This window comes from Canis lupus, chromosome 8 (genome assembly GCF_003254725.2).
Source record: "Canis lupus dingo isolate Sandy chromosome 8, ASM325472v2, whole genome shotgun sequence".
NCBI lineage: Eukaryota > Metazoa > Chordata > Mammalia > Carnivora > Canidae > Canis > Canis lupus.
Window position 1 is genome coordinate 50,327,401 of NC_064250.1, and position 26,541 is coordinate 50,353,941.

The 26,541-nt window shown below is 41.7% G+C and overlaps 3 protein-coding genes across 3 annotated transcripts in view; 1 reads left to right on the plus strand and 2 right to left on the minus strand.

Moving 5' to 3' along the window:
* SAMD15 (sterile alpha motif domain containing 15) overlaps positions 1–26,541 on the plus strand; it is a 52,847-nt gene that overhangs the window by 20,711 nt on the left and 5,595 nt on the right. The window lies entirely within an intron of this gene.
* On the minus strand, positions 318–26,017 carry NOXRED1 (NADP dependent oxidoreductase domain containing 1). Its single transcript, XM_025443438.3, has 6 exons — positions 25,242–26,017; positions 22,513–22,706; positions 18,340–18,520; positions 17,586–17,734; positions 16,098–16,320; positions 318–685 (listed from the first exon to the last, which is right to left on the minus strand). The coding sequence occupies exons 1-6, from the start codon at positions 25,394–25,396 to the stop codon at positions 508–510; spliced, it is 1,080 nt and encodes a 359-aa protein (XP_025299223.3). The 5' UTR covers positions 25,397–26,017; the 3' UTR covers positions 318–507.
* Positions 22,608–26,541, minus strand: part of VIPAS39 (VPS33B interacting protein, apical-basolateral polarity regulator, spe-39 homolog) — a 32,813-nt gene continuing 28,879 nt past the window's right edge. The window contains exon 21 of the transcript XR_004817882.2: positions 22,608–22,706. The gene's annotated coding sequence lies outside the window, so the exon portion shown is untranslated. The remainder of the gene's footprint in view (positions 22,707–26,541) is intronic.

A 26,541-nucleotide genomic window follows, 5' to 3' on the forward strand; every position in this document is an offset into this window, starting at 1 on the left:
ATAAGATAGTTCCAGAATAATCATGTATAACTGAAATAAGCATGAAACGAGCCATAATTCACTTAAGATTGTTGACCCCACTTTTTTTTTTTTTATCCAAAATGTTAGGAAAATCGAGCTGTATCATTTTTCAGTTACACATTGCTACAGGAAAACAAGCTGCAGTATGTACTGTCGAATAATAACATAACTTCTCGAATTTAGCTTTTAGAAGAAAGATCATTTATATTAACATGGCTTTCCTGGGGAAGCAGCTTAAGTGTGTCAGGTTATATAGTTTAATTTGGTTGCTTCCAAAAGCCAGACATACCCAAATATACTGATGGATAAGACCTCTTGCTTTATTTTATATTTCAAAGAACCATTAGTATGGTTTTCTAATTCCTTAATGCCCAAACATGTGGCAAACCCAGTGCAGTTACATGATTCCCAAAGTCAACTGTGATAATCTGGCTACAAGCATTGTGGAGGGGAAAAAAAAAATCCAAGTTTCTGAGGTCTCTTCTCTTATTTTGAGGAAGAGCTTGTGGAAACCCCAGGCTGCTGCTCTTTGGTAAAGGAGATACCAAACAAATCACAGTATAGATAGGTAAGGTGGTCCCGGAAAGCAGTACTGGTTGAGAAATGCTGAGTAAAGGGAGTTTCCTTGAGTTGCACAGCAGTCAAATCAAACCAGGGGAAAGGCCTGGAGTGAAAACAAAAAAAAAAATACTGTTACTTTTTTATATCTGTTTAACACATCTGATTTGGCTGTTAAACATTTAAAGAAAGTTTTCTGACAATTGGAAACACGGTTCTTTATTTTCTATTATCAAATTAATTAAAATTCGTAAACATTCAGCTACAACTATTCACTATGTAGATTTAATTGTACTTATGCATTTTGTACATATGTACATTTTTAAAAAATATTTTATTTATTTATTCATGACAGACAGAGAGGCAGAGATACAGGCAGAGTGAGAGAAGCAGGCTCCATGCAGGGAGCCTGAGGTGGGACTCGATCCCAGGTCTCCAGGATCACACTCCGGCAGAAGGCGGCGCCAAACCACTGGGCCACCAGGGCTGCCCATATGTACATTTTCTAAGTACATTTGGGATGGAATTCATAATTAAAGAATGATTATAATAATGACATTGACATCCTTTTCAGTATATTTCCTTTGAATTTAGAAATAGAATATATAAGGGGTGCCTGGGTGGCTCAGTGGGTTAAGCATTAGACTCTTGATTTCAACTCAGATCATGATCTCAGGGTCATGAGATTGAAACCTGCATTGGCTTCGTGCTGGGTGTGGAACCTGCTTAAGATTCTCTCTCTCCTTCTCTCTCTGCCCCTTCCCCCCCTCATATGTGGGTGTGCGTGTCTGTGTGTCTGTGTGTATACACATGCATATGCTCATTCTCTCTTAAAAAAAAAAAGAAAGAGAAAAAAGAAATAGAATCCATAAGATAATGGACATTAGGAATAGAAAAGATCAGGGGCACCCAGTGGCTCACTTGGTTAAGCATCTGCCTTCAGCTCAGATCATGCTCCCTCGGTCCTTGGGCTTCCTGCTCAGCAGGGAATCATCTTCTTTGTCTCTTGTTCTCTCTCTCTCACCCAAATAAATAAATAAAACCTTTTTAAAAATTTAAAAGAACGGTAAAGATCTGGGTGGTATGGTCAGTTAAGCATCTGACTCTTGGTTTCCACTCAGGTTGTGATCTCAGGGTCATGAGATCAAGCCCTGCATTGGGCTCCATGCTCAGTGCAGAGTCTGCTTGAGAATCTCCATGCTCAGTGCAGAGTCTGCTTGAGAATCTCTCTCCCTTTCCCTCTGCCCCTTACCACCCTACTTCCTCACTAAAGTAAGTAAATAAATATTTTTTTAAATAAATAAATCTTTAAAAAATAGAAAAGATCTCATTTATTTTAAGATATCCTCTTCAGGGGTGCCTGGTGGCTTCTTCCTTTCCCTCTGCCCTTTCCCCTGCCTCTTGCTCATGTTCTCTCTCTCTCTCTCTCTCAAATAAATAAATAAAATATAAAAAAGAAAAATAAAGATAACCTCTTCAATTGTATAACAAAAGTAGAAGATAATATGCAAATAAAACAGAGCAACATTAAGTATTACTTTAGAGCAGAATTTAAGTTAAAAAGTATTAAGATATAGGATTGTTACAGCATTAAAAGATCAGAGTAAAGGCAAGGATACCTATACTCACCCTTCTTATTTAACATAGTACTAGAAGTTGTAGACAATGCAATAAGGTAAGAAAAGGAAAAAAAAAGCATACAGACTGAAAAGACAAAATGAATCTGTCCCTACTTACAGGTAACATGATTGTTTATGTAGAAAATTCCAAAGAATCTATTTTTAAAAAGTCCCAGAACTAATAAATGAGTTCAGCAAAGTCACGGGAAACAAACAATACAAAAACCTATTATATATATAATATATATATTATTTATATATATATATGTAATGAACTCTTGGGCATCAAAATTAAAAATGCAATTCCATTCACATACACACAAAAGTAATACTTAGATGTAAATCTAACAAAACACGTATAAGAGTTGCATATGGGGGTGCCTGGGTGGCACAGTTTGTTAAATAGCCAACTCTTGGTTTTGGCTTAGATCATGGCGTCAGGGTTGTGAGACTGAGCTCTGCAACCAGCTACAGGCTCAAGTGGAGTGTGCTTGAGATTCTTTTTCCCTCTCCCTCTGCCCTTCCTGTTCATGCTCATGCTCATGCTCTGTCTCTCTCAAATAAAGAAATCTTTCTTTAAAAAAAAAAAGGTTTTATTTATTTGTCTGAGACAGAAAAGTGAATTAGGGAGAGAGGGAGCATGAGCAGTGGTGGGGCAGAGGGAGAAAAAGACTTCCTGCTGAGCAAGGAGCCCAGTGTAGGGCTTCGATCCCAGGACCCTGAGATCATAACCTGAGCTGAAGGTAGATGCTTAACTGACTAAGCCACCCATGCAGCCCAATAAGTAAGTCTTTTTTTTTTTAATTTTTATTTATTTATGATAGTCATACAGAGAGAGAGAGAGGCAGAGACATAGGCAGAGGGAGAAGCAGGCTCCATGCACCGGGAGCCCAACGTGGGATTCGATCCCGGGTCTCCAGGATCGCGCCCTGGGCCAAAGGCAGGCGCCAAACCGCTGCGCCACCCAGGGATCCCCCAATAAGTAAGTCTTTAAAAAAAAGAATAAAGGGATCCCTGGGTGGCGCAGCGGTTTGGCGCCTGCCTTTGGCCCAGGGCGCGATCCTGGAGACCCGGGATCGAATCCCACGTTGGGCTCCCGGTGCATGGAGCCTGCTTCTCCCTCTGCCTATGTCTCTGCCTCTCTCTATGTGTGTGTGTGTGACTATCATAAAAAAAATAATAATAAAATAAAATAAAAATTTAAAAAAAAGAAGAAAAAATACATACTGAAAACTACAAAATGCTGATGAACTAAAGAATATCTAAATAAATGGAGAAATACTGTGTTCGTGGATGGGAAAACTCAACATAATAAAGATGTCAATTCTAAAAAAATTAAAAAAAAATAAAGATGTCAATTGCCCACAAATTGATCTACAGATGTAATGGTAAAACAAAAATTAGTGACACACCAAATGCTGGTGAGGATACAGAAAAATTGGATCATACATTTCTAGTGATAATGTAAAATGGTACAATCATGCTGAAAAAGTTTGGCAGTGTCTTTTTTTAAAGATCTTATTTATTCATGAGAGAGAGAGAGAGAGAGGGAGAGAGGCAGAGACACAGGCAGAGGGAGAAGCAGGCTCCATCCAGGGAGCCTGACATGGGACTCGATCCCCGGTCTCCAGGATCATGCCCTGGGCTGAAGGCAGCACTAAACCATTCTGCTACCTGGGCTGCCCTGGCAGTGTCTTAAAAAACAAACAAAAGGGGGGAGGAGCAAGATGGCGGAGGAGTAGGGTCTCCAAATCACCTGTCTCCACCAAACTACCTAGAAAACCTTCAAATTATCCTGAAAATCTATGAATTCGGCCTGAGATTCAAAGAGAGACCAGCTGGAATGCTACAGTGAGAAGAGTTCGCGCATCTATCAAGGTAGGAAGACGGGGAAAAAGAAATAAAGGAACAAAGGCCTCCAAGGGGGAGGGGCCCCGCGAGGAGCCGGGCTGAGGCCGGGGCGAGTGTCCCCAGGACAGGAGAGCCCCGTCCCGGAGGAGCAGGAGCTGCACCGACCTTCCCGGGGGAAAGGGGCTCGCGGGGAGTTGGAGCAGGACCCAGGAGGGCGGGGATGCCCTCGGGCTCCCTGGGACAGTAACAGCAACTGCGCGCCCAGGAGAGTGCGCCGAGCTCCCTAAGGGCTGCAGCGCGCACGGCGGGACCCGGCGGGACCCGGAGCAGCTGAAGGGGCTCGGGCGGCGGCTCCGCGGAGGGGGCTGCGCGGCCCCGGGAGCAGCTCGGAGGGGCTCGGGCAGAGGAAGAGGCTCCGTGCGGAGGGGGCTGCGCGGCCCCGGGAGCAGCTCGGAGGGGCTCGGGCAGAGGAAGAGGCTCCGTGCGGAGGGGGCTGCGCGGTTCCAGGAGCAGCTCGGAGGGGCTCGGGCGGCAGCTCCGCGGAGGGGGTTGCGCGGCCCGGGAGCGCGAATCCACCAGCGCAGGCTCCGGAGCACAGGGCGCCGGGACACAGCCCAGGATCCCGCCTCCCCCGGGACAGGCAGAGGCCGGGAGGGCCCAGGACAGCAAGGACGCTCCTGCCCCAGCTGAGCAGATCAGCGGCCCCGCCCCGGAGCCTCCAGGCCCTGCAGACGGAGTTCCTGCCGGAGCTGAATCCAGGTTTCCAGAGCTGCCCCGCCACTGGGGCTGTTCCTCCTGCGGCCTCACGGGGTAAACAACCCCCACCGAGCCCTGCACCAGGCAGGGGCACAGCAGCTCCCCCAACTGCTAACACCTGAAAATCAGCACAACAGGCCCCTCCCCCAGAAGACCAGCTAGACGGACAACTTCCAGGAGAAGCCAAGGGACTTAAAGAACACAGAATCAGAAGATACTCCCCGGTGGTTCTTTTTTTGGTTGTTTGTTTTTGTTTTTGTTTTTGTTTTGTTTTGCTTTTTGATTTGTTTCCTTCCCCCACCCCCTTTTTTTCTCCTTTCTTTTTCTTTCTCTTTTTCTTCTTTTTTTTTTTTTTCTTTTTTTCGTTTTTTTTTTTCTTTTTCTTCCCTTTTTTTTTCTCTTTCTCTTTTCTTTCCTTCTTTCTCTCCTCTCTTTTTCTCTTTTTCCCAATACAACTTGCTTTTGGCCACTCTGCACTGAGCAAAATGACTAGAAGGAAAACCTCACCTCAAAAGAAAGAATCAGAAACAGTCCTCTCTCCCACAGAGTTACAAAATCTGGATTACAATTCAATGTCAGAAAGCCAATTCAGAAGCACTATTATACAGCTACTGGTGGCTCTAGAAAAAAGTATAAAGGACTCAAGAGACTTCATGACTGCAGAATTTAGAGCTAATCAGGCAGAAATTAAAAACCAATTGAATGAGATGCAATCCAAACTAGAAGTCCTAACGACGAGGGTTAACGAGGTGGAAGAACGAGTGAGTGACCTAGAAGACAAGTTGACAGCAAAGAGGAAAACTGAGGAAAAAAGAGACAAACAATTAAAAGACCATGAAGATAGATTAAGGGAAATAAACGACAGCCTGAGGAAGAAAAACCTACGTTTAATTGGGGTTCCCGAGGGCGCCGAAAGGGACAGAGGGCCAGAATATGTATTTGAACAAATTCTAGCTGAAAACTTTCCTAATCTGGGAAGGGAAACAGGCATTCAGATCCAGGAAATAGAGAGATCCCCCCCTAAAATCAATAAAAACCGTTCAACACCTCGACATTTAATTGTGAAGCTTGCAAATTCCAAAGATAAGGAGAAGATCCTTAAAGCAGCAAGAGACAAGAAATCCCTGACTTTTATGGGGAGGAGTATTAGGGTAACAGCAGACCTCTCCACAGAGACCTGGCAGGCCAGAAAGGGCTGGCAGGATATATTCAGGGTCCTAAATGAAAAGAACATGCAACCAAGAATACTTTATCCAGCAAGGCTCTCATTCAAAATGGAAGGAGAGATAAAGAGCTTCCAAGACAGGCAGCAACTAAAAGAATATGTGACCTCCAAACCAGCTCTGCAAGAAATCTTAAGGGGGACTCTTAAAATTCCCCTTTAAGAAGAAGTTCAGTGGAACAGTCCACAAAAACAAAGACTGAATAGATATCATGATGACACTAAACTCATATCTCTCAATAGTAACTCTGAATGTGAACGGGCTTAATGACCCCATCAAAAGGCGCAGGGTTTCAGACTGGATAAAAAAGCAGGACCCATCTATTTGCTGTCTACAAGAGACTCATTTTAGACAGAAGGACACCTACAGCCTGAAAATAAAAGGTTGGAGAACCATTTACCATTCGAATGGTCCTCAAAAGAAAGCAGGGGTAGCCATCCTTATATCAGATAAACTAAAATTTACCCCAAAGACTGTAGTGAGAGATGAAGAGGGACACTATATCATACTTAAAGGATCTATTCAACAAGAGGACTTAACAATCCTCAATATATATGCTCCGAATGTGGGAGCTGCCAAATATATAAATCAATTATTAACCAAAGTGAAGAAATACTTAGATAATAATACACTTATACTTGGTGACTTCAATCTAGCTCTTTCTATACTTGATAGGTCTTCTAAGCAAAACATCTCCAAAGAAACGAGAGCTTTAAATGATACACTGGACCAGATGGATTTCACAGATATCTACAGAACTTTACATCCAAACTCAACTGAATACACATTCTTCTCAAGCGCACATGGAACTTTCTCCAGAATAGACCACATATTGGGTCACAAATCGGGTCTGAACCGATACCAAAAGATTGGGATTGTCCCCTGCATATTCTCGGACCATAATGCCTTGAAATTAGAACTAAATCACAACAAGAAGTTTGGAAGGACCTCAAACACATGGAGGTTAAGGACCATCCTGCTAAAAGATAAAAGGGTCAACCAGGAAATTAAGGAAGAATTAAAAAGATTCATGGAAACTAATGAGAATGAAGATACAACCGTTCAAAATCTTTGGGATGCAGCAAAAGCAGTCCTAAGGGGGAAATACATCGCAATACAAGCATCCATTCAAAAACTGGAAAGAACTCAAATACAAAAGCTAACCTTACACATAAAGGAGCTAGAGAAAAAACAGCAAATAGATCCTACACCCAAGAGAAGAAGGGAGCTAATAAAGATTCGAGCAGAACTCAACGAAATCGAGACCAGAAGAACTGTGGAACAGATCAACAGAACCAGGAGTTGGTTCTTTGAAAGAATTAATAAGATAGATAAACCATTAGCCAGCCTTATTAAAAAGAAGAGAGAGAAGACTCAAATTAATAAAATCATGAATGAGAAAGGAGAGATCACTACCAACACCAAGGAAATACAAACGATTTTAAAAACATATTATGAACAGCTATACGCCAATAAATTAGGCAATCTAGAAGAAATGGACGCATTCCTGGAAAGCCACAAACTACCAAAACTGGAACAGGAAGAAATAGAAAACCTGAACAGGCCAATAACCAGGGAGGAAATTGAAGCAGTCATCAAAAACCTCCCAAGACACAAGAGTCCAGGGCCAGATGGCTTCCCAGGAGAATTTTATCAAACGTTTAAAGAAGAAATCATACCTATTCTCCTAAAGCTGTTTGGAAAGATAGAAAGAGATGGAGTACTTCCAAATTCGTTCTATGAAGCCAGCATCACCTTAATTCCAAAGCCAGACAAAGACCCCGCCAAAAAGGAGAATTACAGACCAATATCCCTGATGAACATGGATGCAAAAATTCTCAACAAGATACTGGCCAATAGGATCCAACAGTACATTAAGAAAATTATTCACCATGACCAAGTAGGATTTATCCCTGGGACACAAGGCTGGTTCAACACCCGTAAAACAATCAATGTGATTCATCATATCAGCAAGAGAAAAACCAAGAACCATATGATCCTCTCATTGGATGCAGAGAAAGCATTTGACAAAATACAGCATCCATTCCTGATCAAAACTCTTCAGAGTGTAGGGATAGAGGGAACATCCCTCGACATCTTAAAAGCCATCTATGAAAAGCCCACAGCAAATATCATTCTCAATGGGGAAGCACTGGGAGCCTTTCCCCTAAGATCAGGAACAAGACAGGGATGTCCACTCTCACCACTGCTATTCAACATAGTACTGGAAGTCCTAGCCTCAGCAATCAGACAACAAAAAGACATTAAAGGCATTCAAATTGGCAAAGAAGAAGTCAAACTCTCCCTCTTCGCCGATGACATGATACTCTACATAGAAAACCCAAAAGTCTCCACCCCAAGATTGCTAGAACTCATACAGCAATTCGGTAGCGTGGCAGGATACAAGATCAATGCCCAGAAGTCAGTGGCATTTCTATACACTAACAATGAGACTGAAGAAAGAGAAATTAAGGAGTCAATCCCATTTACAATTGCACCCAAAAGCATAAGATACCTAGGAATAAACCTCACCAAAGATGTAAAGGATCTATACCCTCAAAACTATAGAACACTTCTGAAAGAAATTGAGGAAGACACAAAGAGATGGAAAAATATTCCATGCTCATGGATTGGCAGAATTAATATTGTGAAAATGTCAATGTTACCCAGGGCAATATACACGTTTAATGCAATCCCTATCAAAATACCATGGACTTTCTTCAGAGAGTTAGAACAAATTATTTTAAGATTTGTGTGGAATCAGAAAAGACCCCGAATAGCCAGGGGAATTTTAAAAAAGGAAACCATATCTGGGGGCATCACAATGCCAGATTTCAGGTTGTACTACAAAGCTGTGGTCATCAAGACAGTGTGGTACTGGCACAAAAACAGACGCATAGATCAGTGGAACAGAATAGAGAATCCAGAAGTGGACCCTGAACTTTATGGGCAACTAATATTCGATAAAGGAGGAAAGACTATCCATTGGAAGAAAGACAGTCTCTTCAATAAATGGTGCTGGGAAAATTGGACATCCACATGCAGAAGAATGAAACTAGACCACTCTCTTTCACCATACACAAAGATAAACTCAAAATGGATGAAAGATCTAAATGTGAGACAAGAGTCCATCAAAATCCTAGAGAAGAACACAGGCAACACCCTTTTTGAACTCGGCCATAGTAACTTCTTGCAAGATACATCCACGAAGGCAAAAGAAACAAAAGCAAAAATGAACTATTGGGACTTCATCAAGATAAGAAGCTTTTGCACAGCAAAGGATACAGTCAACAAAACTCAAAGACAACCTACAGAATGGGAGAAGATATTTGCAAATGACATATCAGATAAAGGGCTAGTTTCCAAGATCTATAAAGAACTTATTAAACTCAACACCAAAGAAACAAACAATCCAATCATGAAATGGGCAAAAGACATGAACAGAAATCTCACAGAAGAAGACATAGACATGGCCAACATGCACATGAGAAAATGCTCTGCATCACTTGCCATCAGGGAAATACAAATCAAAACCACAATGAGATACCACCTCACACCAGTGAGAATGGGAAAAATTAACAAGGCAGGAAACAACAAATGTTGGAGAGGATGTGGAGAAAAGGGAACCCTCTTACACTGTTGGTGGGAATGTGAACTGGTGCAGCCACTGTGGAAAACTGTGTGGAGGTTCCTCAAACAGTTAAAAATATATCTGCCCTACGACCCAGCAATTGCACTGTTGGGGATTTACCCCAAAGATACAAATGCAATGAAACGCTGGGACACCTGCACCCCGATGTTTCTAGCAGCAATGGCCACGATAGCCAAACTGTGGAAGGAGCCTCGGTGTCCAACGAAAGATGAATGGATAAAGAAGATGTGGTTTATGTATACAATGGAATATTACTCAGCTATTAGAAATGACAAATACCCACCATTTGCTTCAACGTGGATGGAACTGGAGGGTATTATGCTGAGTGAAGTAAGTCAGTCGGAGAAGGACAAACATTATATGTTCTCATTCATTTGGGGAATATAAATAATAGTGAAAGGGAAAATAAGGGAAGGGAGAAGAAATGTGTGGGAAATATCAGAAAGGGAGACAGAACATAAAGACTGCTAACTCTGGGAAACGAACTAGGGGTGGTAGAAGGGGAGGAGGGCGGGGGGTGGGAGTGAATGGGTGACGGGCACTGGGTGTTATTCTGTATGTTAGTAAATTGAACACCAATAAAAAATAAAAAATAAAAAAAAAAAAAAAAAAAAAAAAAAAAAAACAAACAAAAGCAAAAACCAAAACAAAACAAAAAGCATGCAACTACGAAATGACCTAGGAATTGCAACCATGAGCATTTATCCCAGAGAAATGAAAATTTATCTTCCAAAAAGACCTGTGCATGAATGATTATAGCAACTTTATTCATAATAGCCAAAAACTGAACAAAAACAAAAACAAAACAAAACAGCCAAAACTTGGAAACCACTCAGGAGTCCTTCAACAGATGAATGATTAAAGTATGGTACATCCATGCTAGGAATACTACTCAGCAATACGAAGAAATAAACTATTAATATACATAGAAACTTGGAGAAATCTCCAGAGAATTATGCTGAATGAAAAAGGACAATCCCAAAAGGTCACATACTCTATGATTCCATTCATATAACATTCTAGAAATGACAAAATATGGAAATAGAAAACAGAATAACAACTGTGAAGTTGAGGAGGAGATGGTCACTCAAATGAAAGATCACTCAGTGGTAGACCTGTTCTAGATCTTGACTATATCAGAACTGCCTATCACTCTAACAAATCATCTGATGAAAAAGAATGTAGAGCAGCACTTTTCCAACCTTGATGTGGTTATCACTTGGGATCTTGGAAAAATGCAGATTCTGATTCCATATAACTGGAGTGGGGCTGCAGATTCTGTGTTTCTAAACAAATTCCCAGATGATGGCACAGATCCCAACTAGTCTGAGTAGCAAGGATATAGTGGATTTGAATAACACAGGAACTTTGTGCCCAACAATGTCATTTTCATTTTGAAGATCACATAGCACATAGCTATTTGAATAGCACATAGCTAAAGAGGCTAGATGAGAATTCTTAGCTCTTACTATTTTTATAGTAATAGTGTGATTGAAATTAAATGAGCCATAAATATTCAAAAGCTAAGAAATAGAGCCACAAAATAATTCAAAAGAAAGGAGGAAGGAACTGATTAGTAAAGATAAAAGTGGAAATGCTTAAATTAAAAAATTGACCAGTCAGAATGACTGGGTGTCTCTGTGGTTGAATGTCTGCCTTTGGCTCAGGTCATGATCCCGGGGTCCTGGGATCAAGTTCTGTATCAGGCTCCCCACAGGGAGGGAGGGAGTCTGCTTCTCCCTCTGCCTATGTCTCTGCCCCTCTCTCTGTGTCTCTCATGAATAAATAAATAAATAAAATAAAATAAAAAATCTTCAAGAAATCTCTAATTTCTATGTTCTGTTCCAGAACATAAAGGCTTCCTAATTCTATAAGTTTAACACAATATTAATACCAAATTTGAAAACTACAGACCAATTTTATTTTTTGAGTATAGATGTAAATGTCTTAAATAAAATATAACCAAAACAGATCTGGAAGTATATTATTAAGTAGAGTTTATTTTAAGAATTCAATGAAAGCTTAATATTAGGAAATCTATTTATGTTGTTTACAATGTTAATTAAAGGAAGGGAGAGATATGAAACCAAGTCTACACATACATTTTGGTTAATGTAACTTTTTTTTAAAGACTTATTTATTGATCTGAGAAAGAGAGAGCATGAGCAGGGGGAGGGGCAGAGGGACAAGCAGACTCACCACTGAGCAGGGAGCCCAACACTGGGGCTCCATCCCAGGATCCCAAGATCATGACCTGAGCTGCAGGCAAATGCTTAACCAACTGAGCCACTCACACACTCAGTTAATGTGACTTTTAAGTCCTTTTTTTTTTTAATCTGTAAGTTCCCCTTCCTCTTTTTTTTTTTCTCTTGCAGTTCACTTGCTGAAGAAATTGGGTTGTTTATCCTCTAAAAATTCCCATATTCTGGATTTTGCTAATTATATCTCATGGTCATTTAACACTTTTCCTATCTCTTGAATTTATGTCTATAGTTTTGCTTAAATTCAGGTTTGCCTTTTTTTTTAAATAAGACTATTACATATGTGTCTATTTTTTAAAAATCTATGTCTATTTTTTAAAATTTTTATTTATTTATGATAGTCACACAGAGAGAGAGAGAGGCAGAGACACAGGCAGAGGGAGAAGCAGGCTCCATGCACCAGGAGCCCAACATGGGATTCGATCCCGGGTCTCCAGGATCACGCCCTGGGCCAAAGGCAGGCGCCAAACCGCTGCACCACCCAGGGGTCCCTATGTCTATTTTTATTCAGAAACATAATGTCTCTCCCTCTGCAGTGTTAAGTCTGATTAATGGATTTCATCTGATCTATTGATTATAGAGTTCCCCTATCAACTTTTCACCTAATGTTGCCTAGATTCATTATTTCATTAGAGATTACAAAATGATATTCTATCACTCCTTCATTTTCAATTTGATAGACAATGCCAGAAGCCAAGAACAAACATCCTACTCCTCAGTGATTTAACATTTAAAAAACAAAACAGCCTGTTTTCAAGTTCATATGTCACAGCAAATATTACTAGCAGTTACCTCTGGAGAATGGGATTTTAGGGAGGTGCTTTCACTTTGTTTGGTACATTTTAGTTGATATCTTATTTACTACAAATACGTTACTTTCTAATTTTTAAGGTCATTTTTTAAAAATTCACATGAAAAGGACCCTTGGGTGACTCAGTCAGTTAAGCATCAGCCTTCAACTCAGGTCATGATCTCAGAGTCCTGGGGTCGAGCCCCAGAGTCAGGCTCCATGCTCAGTGGGGAGTCTGCTTGTCCCTCTGCCTCTCCCTCTGCCCCTTCCGCTGCTGGTGCTCTGTCTCTCTCTCTCTCAAATCAATAAATAAAATCTTTTTTAAAATTCACATGAAGAATAAAAGTGTAAGAACAAAAGTGTAATAAGGGGGGCAGCTCCGATGGCCCAGCCGTTTAGCACTACCTTCAGCCCGGGATGTGATCCTGGAGACCCAGGATCGAGTCCCACACTGGGCTCCCTGCACGGAGCCTGCTTCTCCCTCTGCCTGTGTCCCTGCCTCTCTCTCTCTCTCTCTCTCTCTCTCTGTCATTATTAAACAAATAAAATCTTTCAAAAAAGTGCAGAAAGGATTAAGATTCTGGAAAATAATATGAAGAGGACTTGGTCTACCAGATACCAAAATATGGATACACATTATAGCAATTAATCATAGCATGGGAATAGAAAAATAGGTCTACAGTTCAGAATACCGTCCAAAAATATATCCACAAATATCTTATAGTTTAGCAAATGATAAAAATCATATTTCACATTGATAGAAAGAAGAATGGCTACTCTATAAATAATGTTAGGACAATTGGCTTTCCAAAATGAGTAGAAGATAAAATCCCAAACTGATTAAAGATTTAAATATTTAAAGAAATAAAATACGAGAAGAAAATATAGAATATTTTAGGATGAAGAAGTTCTTAATAACTATGACTTGAAACTCTAAAGTCATAAAGAAAAGATTTGATAATTTTGACTACAAAAATTGGAATCCCTGAACAGCAAATGTTACCAAAAAGAAAAAGAAAGAAAAAACAAAAAACAATAAAACAAAACAAAAGAAAACAAAAAACAAAAAGAAAAATGAAAACTGTTTCTAATATACATAACATATTCCTACTAAAAATCTTTCATAAAACAATAAATAAGAGCAAACAATCCAAAAGGAAAATAGGTGAAGAATAAAATGAGAACACAAGAAAAACAAGTTGAAAGCTGGAAAAAATATGGACAAATGATCACACTGAGCTGAATCTGAAGTCAGCAACAGGAAAAACCAAGACACTATCCATTTACATCATAGAACCCACAAAAGACTCAGGAAGTACATCAAGAAGTAGAAACGAAATGGGGCTAAAAGTAGGACGATGGGTTGAAATTTTTAAAAAAGGAGAGAAACCTTCACAGCATCCTATCCAATGGTGTACAGTCCTCCCCAACAGAAGATTTATTCTCTGGAAGGGTCAATGAGAGCATCTCTGAACAGGGGGACAAAAAAAGGATTTGCCGAAAAAAGGGGAAATAAAGTAAAAAAAAATCTAGTGATAAGACCACCCTTCTTCTTACATACATATACAGGTTTCTTCCCCAAGTTAGGCCCCAAATTTAGAGATACCAAAATTCAAGGTTTCCCAAGGAAACAGCTGATCAAATCACTCTGTAGTAAAGGCCACAGTAGCAAACACAGTTTCCAAAAGAGGGTATAGCTCAGGGGTACAGCATTTGACTGCAGAGTTTCCAAGCAACTTTCTAGTACCAGGATCTTAAATATGAGCAGTCAAAGTTCTCCATATACTTGTCTAAAAGTCAAATAAAGGATAGAGACCAAAACAAATGATCAGAAAATAGCCTGAAGGAAACAGGTTCCTCACACAAGAAAAAAAAAATTCTCTCATTTACATCCTCAAAGGGATAAGAGATAGTATTGCATAGTGAAATGACAATAGATGCTACATAAAAAAGAAATATTTAGAGACTTTTTAAAAATCACTGAAAATATTCAAAATAGGGGACTCTGGGCAGTTCAGTTGGTTGGTTATCTGACTCTTGTTTTCAGCTTGAATCATAGTTTTGGGGTTGTGGGATTGAACCTTATGTTGGGCATGGAACCTGGTTGGGATTTGCCCCCACCCACCCTCCACCCCCTGCTCTGTGCTCTCTCTCTCTCTCAAAATAAATAAAATCTTTAAATTAAATTAAATTAAATTAAATTAAGTGTCCAGTGAATTTAGTGGCATGGAAGTTACTGGTAACAAAAGCAATAATTTTTCCCTTTTAGCTTATTAAAGATTAAAAAGATTGATCCTGGGCACCCCGGGTGGCTCAGCGGCTTAGCACCGCCTTCAGCCCAGGGCCTGATCCTGGAGACCGGGGATCGAGTCCCATGTGGGGCTCCCTGCATGGAGCCTGCTTCTCCCTCTACCTGTGTCTCTGCCTCTCTCTCTCTCTGTGACTATCATGAATAAATAAATAAAATCTTTAAAAAAAAAAAAAAGATCTTATAGTAATCAAGCTATAGAGAAATGGCGCAATGGTGGAAATGTAAATAAGCACCATGTTTTTGATAAGTAATTTGGGAATACCTACCAAACAGAAGATATATATAAACTTTGACCCAGAAATATTCTTCTAGATATTCAGCCAACAGAAATATTGGTACAAGTTTGCAAAGTATGAGAATGCTCAGTTGCAGCCTCTTATTCAGAATTTAGGGCATGGGAAAACCACATTGCCATCAAGAAGAAATAAGAAAGGGATGCCTGGGTGACTCAGTGGTTGAGTGTCTGCCTTTGGCTCAGGACATCATCCTGGGGTCCTGGAATCAAGCCCCGCATCGGGTTCCCCTGTGTGGAGCCTGCTTCTCCCTCTGCCTGTGTCTCTGCCTCTCTCTCTTTGTCTCTCACAAATAAATAAATAAAATCTTTTTAAAAAAAGGAGAAATTAGATAAATTTGATAAAATAATGTATCTAATGGATACCTATGCAGTTGTTCATAAATGAAACAGTTATGATTGTACCGACATAGAATGGTGTCCACAATACAGCAAGTGAAAAATCAGTATACATAGTCCCCATGTTTCTAAAATGTACAGATATGGATATGCATACGTGGTCAAATACCATCACAATATAAATATATGTTTGTAAACGTGTAGATTAAGAGACAAAACATAAAATCCATTGGAGGTAAAGTCTATGAAATGGTGTTTGGGGGGCAAAAGAGGGCTTTTACTTTTCTACTAGTTGCATTTTTGACAAGAATGTAGTATTTTTATGAAATTTTAAAGGTAATATGAAAGGAAAAAAAGGAGGGAAAAAGCACCTGCTAAGACAAGTGTGGTAGAAGTTAGAATAGCCAGCCATCTGATGCCTTACCTTCGCTGAGGCAGGTTCTTGGTATAGACCTGGTCAACAAAATCTTGTAATTGAAATTTGGGGCAAGATGCTTCATCTTTCTCACAGTCTTCAAAGTGCACAGAGAGGAAGAGTTCATTCAGAAGCTGCAGCACTTGTAAGTGGGGCATGTCCTTTGCGGTGCAAATGTTTAGTGCTGCATGAAACACTCCCTCCAACCACTTGATATTGAGGATTATTCCCCCTACATGTTAATGGGAAGGGAAATACCAGTTAGCACCACCAAAAGGTTTGCCTAGAACATAAGACAAACCCTAGACAGTGAACAGCTAAGTGACTTTTTTCCAAGACAGGCTGGTCATATGAACTTGAAGATAAGCAAACACTCCTCTTTGTAAGCCAAGAGCTCTAATCGTGCCCATTATAATAAATCGTGTGTTAACCCTACCACAGGAGGACACGTATGACTACTGTATTACATTAGTACATTGTACATTAGTACATTGACATTGCTAATGGCAAAAGCATCTTTAGAAGTCTCTAGAATGATCATTCTAGCAAGGAGAAGAGACCACGGAAAAATGCAAGATTAGAGCAGGGAAAAGCCATTTGGTGCCAGACATCACATCCTACTTTTTTTTTTTTTTTTTTAAGATTTTTGTCTATTTATTCATGAGAGAGAGAGAGAGGCAGAGACACAGGCAGAGGGAGAAGCAGGCTCCACACAGGGAGCCCGATGTGGGACTCGATTCTGGGTCCCCAGGATCACACCCTGGGCTGAAGGCAGGCACCTAACCACTGAGCCACCCAGGGATCCCACATCCTACCGTTTAAATCGGCTCTTACCTCTGGCTGTTTCCAGTTCAGTCTTAACCGGTCCAAATACTCTCAGATTTTTCTGCTTTCTCTGTAAGACATCTGCTTTTTGCCACCAAAACTGTTCTCATTCAAACGCTAAATAGCTGAGGGGTGCCTAGGTGGCTCAGTTGGTTGAGCATCTGCCTTTGGCTCAGGTCATGATCCCAGGATCCTAAGATCAAGTTCCATGTCAGGCTTCCTGCTCAGCAGGGAGTCTGCTTCTCCCTCTGCCCTTCCCCCCACTTGTGTGCTCTCTCTCTCAAATAAAATCTTTAAAGACAAAGCAAAACAAAAATAACCTAAATAGCTGAGAACATGTCCAGCTTACACCCCCCCCCCATGCACATACCCAAGACACACACACACACATACACACACGCACACACTGGGATTATAAAACAGCTCCAGGCCGAAAGGAAAGGAACTTTCAAAAGAGTTCCAAAGGGATACCTGGGTGGCTCAGTGGTTGAGCATCTGCCTTTGGCTCAGGTTGTGATCCTGGGGCACTGGGATTGAGTCCCCCATCAGGCTCCCTGCAGGGAGCCTGCTTCTCTCTCTGCCTGTATCTCTGCCTCTCTGTGTGTCTCTCATGAATAGATAACTAAATAAATCTTTTTTTAAAAAAGTGCTAAAAACATGTCAAGCCATTACCAGCAGCACTGTAGGGGCAAGTAGCCTGAAGAATCACAGGATCTTGGAGAGCAGCTGTGATGTCCTTACCAGCCCCCCAGATGTTGACATTTTCAACACACTGATACTGAGGCCGCAAGATATTGGTGTGGTTCAGTAGGAGTTTCAACCTGAAAGGAAAGTCCCCAAGACATGGAGTGCAGAGCCAGGACTCCCATAAACCACTACAGGATCCACCGGATTGGATCACATCCCACCCTGTGGACCTCCTGCCCTGATAGCACCGCCCAGAGGCGAATGTGGGTGGAGGCAGGGCTGAGGGCACTACTTCTTAGCTGCCTTGTTCTGCATCTACCTAACTGACACTTAGTGAATGTTGTCTCTTGCCAGGCACTCTACTGGACAGTAGAGGTACAAAAATAATATTTGACACATGCTGTCAATCACTTTTCACATTGCTGATCTATGGTCTCCCTTTCCCTTGATGCACAAGAGGAATACTGGTCAGCGTCGAGTGGTGGGAAGCAATGCTCCATTGCAGTTCTAAACATTGTCACATTGAAGAGAATGTTCCACCCCACGAGAGCTGTTTATGGAGAAGTGGGGAAGACACGATCAGCAAGGCTGGCTGTCTGTTGCTGATGAAGCTGCTTCCACCTCATTACCGGGAACAACCAAATCCAAGGGGTGGGGAGCTGGGGGATGTGGGGGGGAGGAGCCAGGTATTAGGGGCCAGAGCAGTCCTACCAGCGCTATGCTCACCCTAACAGGATACCTGGCTATCGGGACAGCAGCCACGAAGCTGTACACGATGCAACCTTTCTCTAGGTGGGTTTGAATTTCTAGGCAGATATTGGGCAGCTGAGACGGCAGGCAGCAGAGGAATAGCACGTTGGCCCAGTCCACCAGGTAAGGGTTGTGGTAAAAACACTGGATTCCCAGTTTCTGGAATTCATCTGGGGGGGGTAAAAGAAGAAAGAAAAAGATCACAGGACAAAGGAGTTTGATCTAAACATCAGCTGTGGGAAGAGGATGCCAAGGATTTTTTCTCAAGTCCTGTTTCCACATACATCAAAGATACATCCTCGAATCTTCTAAAAGACATGGGCCATGCCCTAACCCAATTATCAAAGAAACCAGTGCTCTTGCAGCAGCATTTCAGATTATAATTCATCCTTATCTTACTGTGAGACCAAATGCTAGACTTTTTCAGGTATGTGTGTTTGTTTTTTGGAACAAAAAAAATATGGAAGAAGTCTTCCTACTCTATTTACTGAAGGTTTATCACATTCCAGGTAGTGTACAAAGTACTTTGCATATATTTTCTAAGGCAATCCTCACAAGGACCTTCTGAGGCAGAGACTACTATTATTCCTATATTATGGACGAGGAAACTGAAGTTTCAAGATATCATGTAGTTTGAGCTGGTAGGAAAGGCTGAGAGAGTGGAAGAGTATAGGGCAGAGGCTGGGAAGAGTCTGGAAAGATATACTTACAGTTTCCATAAAGTCTATGCAACTTACCATGAACAAGATAGTTTTAAATGTTCAGAGAAATGTGATGACTCATGTATTTCCATTCAGTCACTGGCAATTAATCATTTAGATTTATTCGACATGGATTTCAAAAGTAAAAATGTAAACTCACATAGGGTAGTGTGTTTTAAGGGTTTTTGGAAAACAGGATATTACAGACATTGGAAAAGTGAGTTCTTATTTCAACCACCAAGAGTACATGATATATTTGACACTGATGTTATCTAGGCACTCAAAAACCTGGGAGATGGATGGGACAAAGAGGAAGCTTAGAAAACATGCATGTTCATTCTTTCATGGATTATTCTCAAAAGTGTATAGAATTTGATGCTAAGCATTTTGAATTCTTGCTTCCTTACACAACATGCAGTGATATTCTTTTTTTTTTTTTAAAAGATTTTTTATTTATTTATTCACGAGAGAGAGAGAGAGAGAGAGAGAGAGAGAGAGAGAGAGGCAGAGACACAGGCAGAGGGAGAAGCAGACTCCATGCAGGGAGTCCGATGTGGGACTCGATCCTGGGACTCCAGGATTACACCCTGGGCCGAAGGCGGCGCTAAACTGCTGAGCCACCCGGGCTGCCCTTCAGTGATGTTCTAAAACTATAATTTTATTATTAATAAGCATAGTTCTTTCCAAAAAATATATGCAACTTTTTAAAAAATATTTTATTTATCTGACAGAGAGAGAGAGAGAGAGCACAAGCAGGGGGAGTAGCAGGCAGAGGAAGAGGGACAAGCAGATTCCCCACTAAGCAGGGAGCCTGGGTGTTGATCCCAGAACCCTGGGGTAATGACCTGAGCCAAAGGTAGATGTTTAGGGATCCCTGGGTGGCACAGCGGTTTGGCGCCTGCCTTTGGCCCAGGGCACGATCCTGGAGACCCGGGATCGAATCCCACGTCGGGCTCCCGATGCATGGAGCCTGCTTCTCCCTCTGCCTGTGTCTCTGCCTCTCTCTCTCTCTCTCTCTGTGACTATCATAAATAAAAAAAAAAAAAAAACAAAGGTAGATGTTTAACCAACCAAACTACTCAGGCACCCAGAATATATGCATCTTATTGAAACATATATACCAGTCCTACTGATGAAATCTGAGAAATTTGACTTGTATGATAAGGTTTTTTTAAAGTTTAATATGGAAAGCATGTTTACAAATTAGTAAGAAAAATTCAAGCACTCCAACAGAAAAACTAGAAAAAAAGAACTCAAAAAAATGAAAGGGGGGTGCCTGGGTAGCTCAGTTGGTTAAGTGTCTGCTTTTGGCTCAGGTCATGATCCCAGGGTCCTGGGATTGAGCCCTGCACTGGGCTCCCTGCTCAGCAGGGAGTCTGCTGCTCCGCCTGCTTGTGCTGTCTCTCTGTCAGATAAATAAATAAAATCTTTTTTAAAAATGAAATAATAATAAAGTTATGAAAAAATTTAGATCTTCTAGTGATCAAGGGAAAATATATTAAAACAAGAGAAATTTGGGATCCCTGGGTGGCGCAGCGGTTTAGCGCCTGCCTTTGGCCCAGGGCGCGATCCTGGAGACCCGGGATCGAGTCCCACGTCGGGCTCCCGGTGCATGGAGCCTGCTTCTCCCTCTGCCTGTGTCTCTGCCTCTCTCTCTCTCTCTCTCTGTGTGACTATCATAAATAAATAAAAATTAAAAAAAAAAAACGAGAAATTTAAAAGGCATATTAAATGGTGATTAAGGGACACCTGGTTAAGCATCCAACTCTTGATCTCCAATTGGGTCATGACCTCAAGGTAATGAGACTAAGCCCCCAGATCAGGTCCTGTGCTCAGCAGGGAGTCTGCTTGAGATTATTCCTCTCCCTCTGCCCCTCCCCACACTGCATGTGCTCTCTACCTCTCTCTAAAATAGATCAATCTTTTTAAAAAAACGATTAAAGAAAAAAAAGTGTTCCCCTGAAATAAAAAGAGTATAATGAAATGGATATTCATCCACAATTTTGGTGAAAGTGTACGTCTTTTTGGAAGTTGATTCGAAAAATTAGATCAGAAGTTTCTAAAAAAAAAAAGGAAACTTTTTTTAAAGTTTTCTTTAAAAAAAACAAAAACAAAAACAAACTGACCATGGTACCCACCCATTCCACTTCCAGGTGCTTACCTAGGAGAAGCTGAAGCATTTGTCCACACTAATATTTGCACACAAATGTTCATCGTAGCTTTCTGTATAATAGCCAAAGCCAGGGAACCACCTGTTTGTCCACCAACAGATGAACTATGGAATACTCATGCAGTTAAATACTCAGAAATATAAACATTTTCATCTCCCTAGAAAGTCTGCTCAGGCCCCTCCTCAGTCAGTCTCCCCAGGAGCAACCACTGTTCTGATTTCTAGTACCGCAGACTAGTAAGTGGAATTATTATAAAACGTTTTTTAAATTTAGTAATTTTTATTTTTTAAAGATTTCATTTAATTATTTATTTATTTAGAGAGCATGAGCAGGGTGAGGGGTAGAGGGAGAGGAAAAGGGAGAGCTTTAAGCAGACTTTGCACGGAACACACAGCCCCATGTGGGGCTCGATCTCACAATCATGAGATCATGACCTGAGCCGAAATCAAGAGTTGGACACTCAACCAACTGAGCCACCCAGGTGCCCCAGTAATTGTTATTTTTAAAAACACAAGGTCAAGTGTTTGCAACTGGTTAATACCCATCAGACTCTAATTGGTCCAGTTAGAAGATATGAACCCTCTTTGGAAAGCTTCTCTATATAAAAGACCCGAAAAGCTATCTTCTCACCAAGGGTGCAGGGAGGAGAGATGAATATAAAACATTTACATGGAGAAGAAAGTTTTCTTTTTTTCTTTTTTTTAGTAAAAAGATAAAGATTTGTTTGATCTGAAGAGAAACTGGAGCATGAGAAAGTTGTTTTAAGGAACATCAAAAACCAAGTTTTCTATGGGTGCCTGCCTGGCTCAGTCCATGGAGCTTGTAGCTCTTGATCTTGGGGTTGTGAGTTTGAGCCTCACATTTGAATGTAGAGATTACTTAAAAGTAAAATCTTAAAAAAAAAAAAAAAAAACACACTCAGGGTGCCTGGATGGCTCAGTCCATTGAGCCTCTGACTTTTAATTTTGGCTCAGGTCACGATCTCAGGGTCATGAGATTGAGCCCTACATTGGGCTCCATGCTCAGCAGGGAGTCTGCTTGAGCTTCTCTCTCTCCCCCGCCCTCTGCCCCTCCACCCACTCCCATGCATGCACTCTGTCTCTCAAATCAATCAGTCGACATTTGAAACATACACAAACACAAAAACCTCCTTCTTTTTTCAGGGCCAGCAAGCAGAGAACTCAGCATACTGCATGCAGGGATTCCTCTCTCAAGGGACCCTTCCAAAATGGCCTCACCAACATCTAAAGAGCACACTTGAGTCCCTCTCTGCCACGCGCTGCTCCTCACCCAGGACCTCTGGCCTCCGAGTGGAGATCCTCAGGTTCTCAGCAGGGATGGGGACAAGCTGAAGCAGTACACGAGCCAGCTGCTTCCCAAGGTTGCCACCGCCAATGATGCCCACCTTTAACTCATCATTGGGAATGGCAGCAAGCAATCCAGTCAAAACACATCTGGAAGTTTGCTTCTCATGTAATGATTCTCTGGAGAATGAACATACAGATAGATAAATAAAGACACGTGAATTCTGTAGCGCTTCTTGTCAGCCTCCCACGTGCTCTGCTTTAACTTCCTCAGGTGATAGCCCGGTGGCACGGTAAGTACTTCAGAGACAAGGCATTCCACTTACATGCCACTTATCCAGTATTGCTAGGGAGTGAAATGTTCCTCCTGAGCGAATTTTCCACGAGGAAAATTTTCCAAAGCATACTCCTTCTTCAGGGTACCAAAACTTGTTTAAGACATTTTTAAATAAACACACTTTGTTGTTGCTGTTACATGTACCAGGCACTTCCCTCCTTCTTACACACAAGGTCTGAATATTTAACTGTTTGACTCAGGACTCTCATTATCAACGATCAACTGTTTATACATCATTCTGGAACACCGCTGGCCAGAATGACAGCCAGACAGCTGTCAGTTTTTTTTTTTAATTTTTATTTATTTATGATAGCCACAGAGAGAGAGAGAGAGAGAGAGAGGCAGAGACACAGGCAGAGGGAGAAGCAGGCTCCATGCACCGGGAGCCTGACGTGGGATTCGATCCCGGGTCTCCAGGATCGCGCCCTGGGCCGAAGGCAGGCGCCAAACCACTGCACCACCCAGGGATCCCCAGCTGTCAGTTTCATTGCTATCACGATAAGCATCCCCCTTTCCTACCATATGCCTACTCTTTCTAGTTTGCTATTTTACCTTTGCATACATCTCGGGTAACTGTTTTCAAACATATGATTTATAAAAGTAAGCGGTATATAAGGGAAAGCAAAACTGAGAAATTGAGGATTAAAAGTTTGAGGCCACTCTTTCTGGAGGTTCACTTACTGTTGGTTCTGGACATGTTTCCTTGGCCCAAGGTCAACAAAGTCTGACCTCTGAATACATAAGGAATTGTTTTCTGTGTTATACGACAATCTTAAATTTGTTCCCTGTTTCTGTTAAAAATTGGTCTGAAGCTCTGAAGTTTCCATATAAACGTCACAAGCCACATTCTATTTAAAGCTTCTCTCTAGGTTGAAAGGAAAGCATTTGGGATCCCTGGGTGGTGCAGCGGTTTGGCGCCTGCCTTTGACCCAGGGCGCGATCCTGGAGACCCGGGATTGAATCCCACGTCGGGCTCCCAGTGCATGGAGCCTGCTTCTCCCTCTGCCTGTGTCTCTGCCTCTCTCTCTCCCTCTCTGTGACTATCATAAATAAATAAAAATTAAAAAAAAAAAAGAAAGGAAAGCATTTTCTCTGTGCCTGATCCTTCCAAATATAAAATGCCTCCTGGAAATGTCATATTTTGGTTTCTCACCGCTCACCTGGGATGCAACCAGGTTTATATGTATTCTTTTTTCTTTTTTTAAGATTTTATTTATTCATGAGAGACACAAAAAGAGAGAGAGAGAGAGAGAGAGAGGCAGAGACACAGGCAGAGGGAGAAGCAGGCTCCATGCAGGGAGCCCAGTGTGGGACTCAATCCCGGGTCTCCAGGATCACGCCCTGGGCCAAAGGCGGCGCTAAACCGCTGCGCCACCCGGGCTGCCCAAGGTTTACGTATCCTCTTTAGTCAACCAATCAGCAAACTCATTAAGCAGCCTGCCTCTTTGTGTATCTGCTGTATCTGTAACATTCTCAATTCATATCTGGTACCACCACCTAGGAGTTGATCTAATTTCAGAAAAAAATAGTCTGGGGGCAGGGGGCACTACCAATGTCCCAGGAGTAACTTGCAGCATTACAGGAGTCTGGGCTTAGGTACCTGGCTCTCACACTTTAAGTGTCTGAAGCCACATCGTACAAAACATCAGAGATCAGGACTAGACTGGGAGCTTTTTGCAAATCAGTATCCCTGGGTTTCATATGAGTCATCTGGCCTAAAGAACCCCCAAAGTTTCAGGTGGCTTTCCTATTAAGCAGAATTCCACTGTTAGCTTAGCTCCGAAAGGAAGAACCAACCTCATTTCTGGCCAACAGCCATAGGATAGTCATTGATAGCTGTGGAAAACAAGCTGGTGGTCCCAGTGAGTGAATGAATGGGTGAAGAATGTACTGATCACTTAATCCACCCACCAAAAGGAAATCACAAGCCATGCTTTGTTATGTAACCAAAACCAAGGGACTCTGGTATTCATTTCCCAGTGCCTTCAGACCAGCAGTGATAGACTGTGGGTTGAAAAGGTAAACGGATGCCTGGGTGGCTCATGGGACATCTGGGTGGTTCAGTGGTTGAACATCTGCCTTCGGCTCAGGGCGTGACCCCAAAGTCCTGGGATCGACTCTCACATTGGGCTCTCTGCCTGCTTTTCCCTCTGCCTCCTCTCTCTGTGTGTCTTATGAATAAATACATAAAATCCGAAAGAAAAGAAAAGAAAAGAAAAAGAGAGAGAAAGAAAGAGAGAAAGAAAGAAAAAAAAAAAAGAAAAAAAGAAAGACAACCCCGCCTCCCAAAGTTATCCTCCAATATAAAAAGGTAAAGTCATTTGGATTCTCCACAGTGAGATCTTCTCCATCTGCCTGACCTTGGAGACCCAGCTTACCTCAAATTACAGAGCAGCTTGCAGAAGAAGGTTGCATGGGCACAGGCCTTGATCATCAGCCCTCGAAAACGGCCCTGCAAATACAGCCAGCTGTGGTCTTCCTCTTGAATCCCATACTCAAACTGCAAGGACTCAAGGTCCTCTAGCATGTTCATTTCCAAGCCACTACCTCTGCAGTGACAGATACCAATCAGTTTGGCTCCCTGTCTTGGAAGATGAGGGAGTCTATGCAGGAGGGCATGTGCCCAAGTCACAGGCTCTTGTGATGGTGGGATTCAGCACCTCTCTCCTCCCACATTCTGCACTTTCAGTGTGAGTCCTAGATTCTTAGACGCTGACTGCCCATGAATCAGGAATTCCTGGATTCATGAAAAACCTGAACAAAATCCCAAAGTGTTCCTCCACATAGGCTACACGTACTTTTTTCAGCAGATGCCTTTACATTAGCAGTGAGTTTCACAGATGCTCGTTCGTTGGCCAGGACCTCCTCCCTTCAATTCCCTTTTAGGCTTTAGAAATAGGACTGACCATGTACAGCACACTTCAGAGGAACTCTTTTCACCAAACTCTGTGTTCCTCAAAGGATAGGAAAGAGCCCAAATTAAATAACATGGTCTTCGGTCTAGGGCAATGACATCTGGATTTTAGAAAATAAAGCCAGAGATATATAAGCCCGTTTATATATTTCTCTCACTAACCAAACTGAGAAGGTGGCACTACTCAGTACTTCTGGCCCTGGAGAGTAAGAACTACATTTCCAGGGAGAATTACCCAAGAAAGTTATCATTGTGACTCCTTAGCTACCAGATTACTTCAGTCTCTGAGCCTTAAAGGGGCCAGCCTCACACAGAGGTTTTCAGACCTGCCTCATGAGGACAGGAACTCTTTCCACTACTTCATTTAAAACAAAACAAACAAACAAAAAAAAACCCTATTTATTTGAGGTGGGGGGAGCACAGGGAGAGGGAGAAGGTCTCAAGCAGATTCTCTGCTGAGTGTAGAGCCTGACCCGGGGCTTGATCTCACAACCCTGAGATCATGACCTGAGCCGAAATCAAGAGTCAGACATTCAATCAACTGAGCTACTTAGGTGCCCCTTTCCACTACTTCTAGGAGGACTACAAACAGGGATGTATGAGATCCTCCTTTTCCTAACAGAAGGTTCTGGGCTTCTAGATTTTTCCCAGACTATAATATCATAGAGATCTCGGCACTACTTAAGGAGTTATTTTCCAAACTACTTCTTTTTGAATTCAAGACAACAATGAATAAGATAAGTTCTGGAGATGTAATGTATACC

Bases quoted from the DNA above. Each gene is read 5' to 3' on its own strand.
- NOXRED1 (XM_025443438.3), bottom strand. From the start codon at position 25,396: ATGAACATGCTAGAGGACCTTGAGTCCTTGCAGTTTGAGTATGGGATT. The intron at 22,707-25,241 runs GTAAGCTGGGTC...TTCATTCTCCAG, and splicing joins AAGCTGCTCTGTAATTTGAG to AGAATCATTACATGAGAAGC. The intron at 16,321-17,585 runs GTAATGGCTTGA...ATTAACATGTAG, and splicing joins TTGCCCCTACAGTGCTGCTG to GGGGAATAATCCTCAATATC.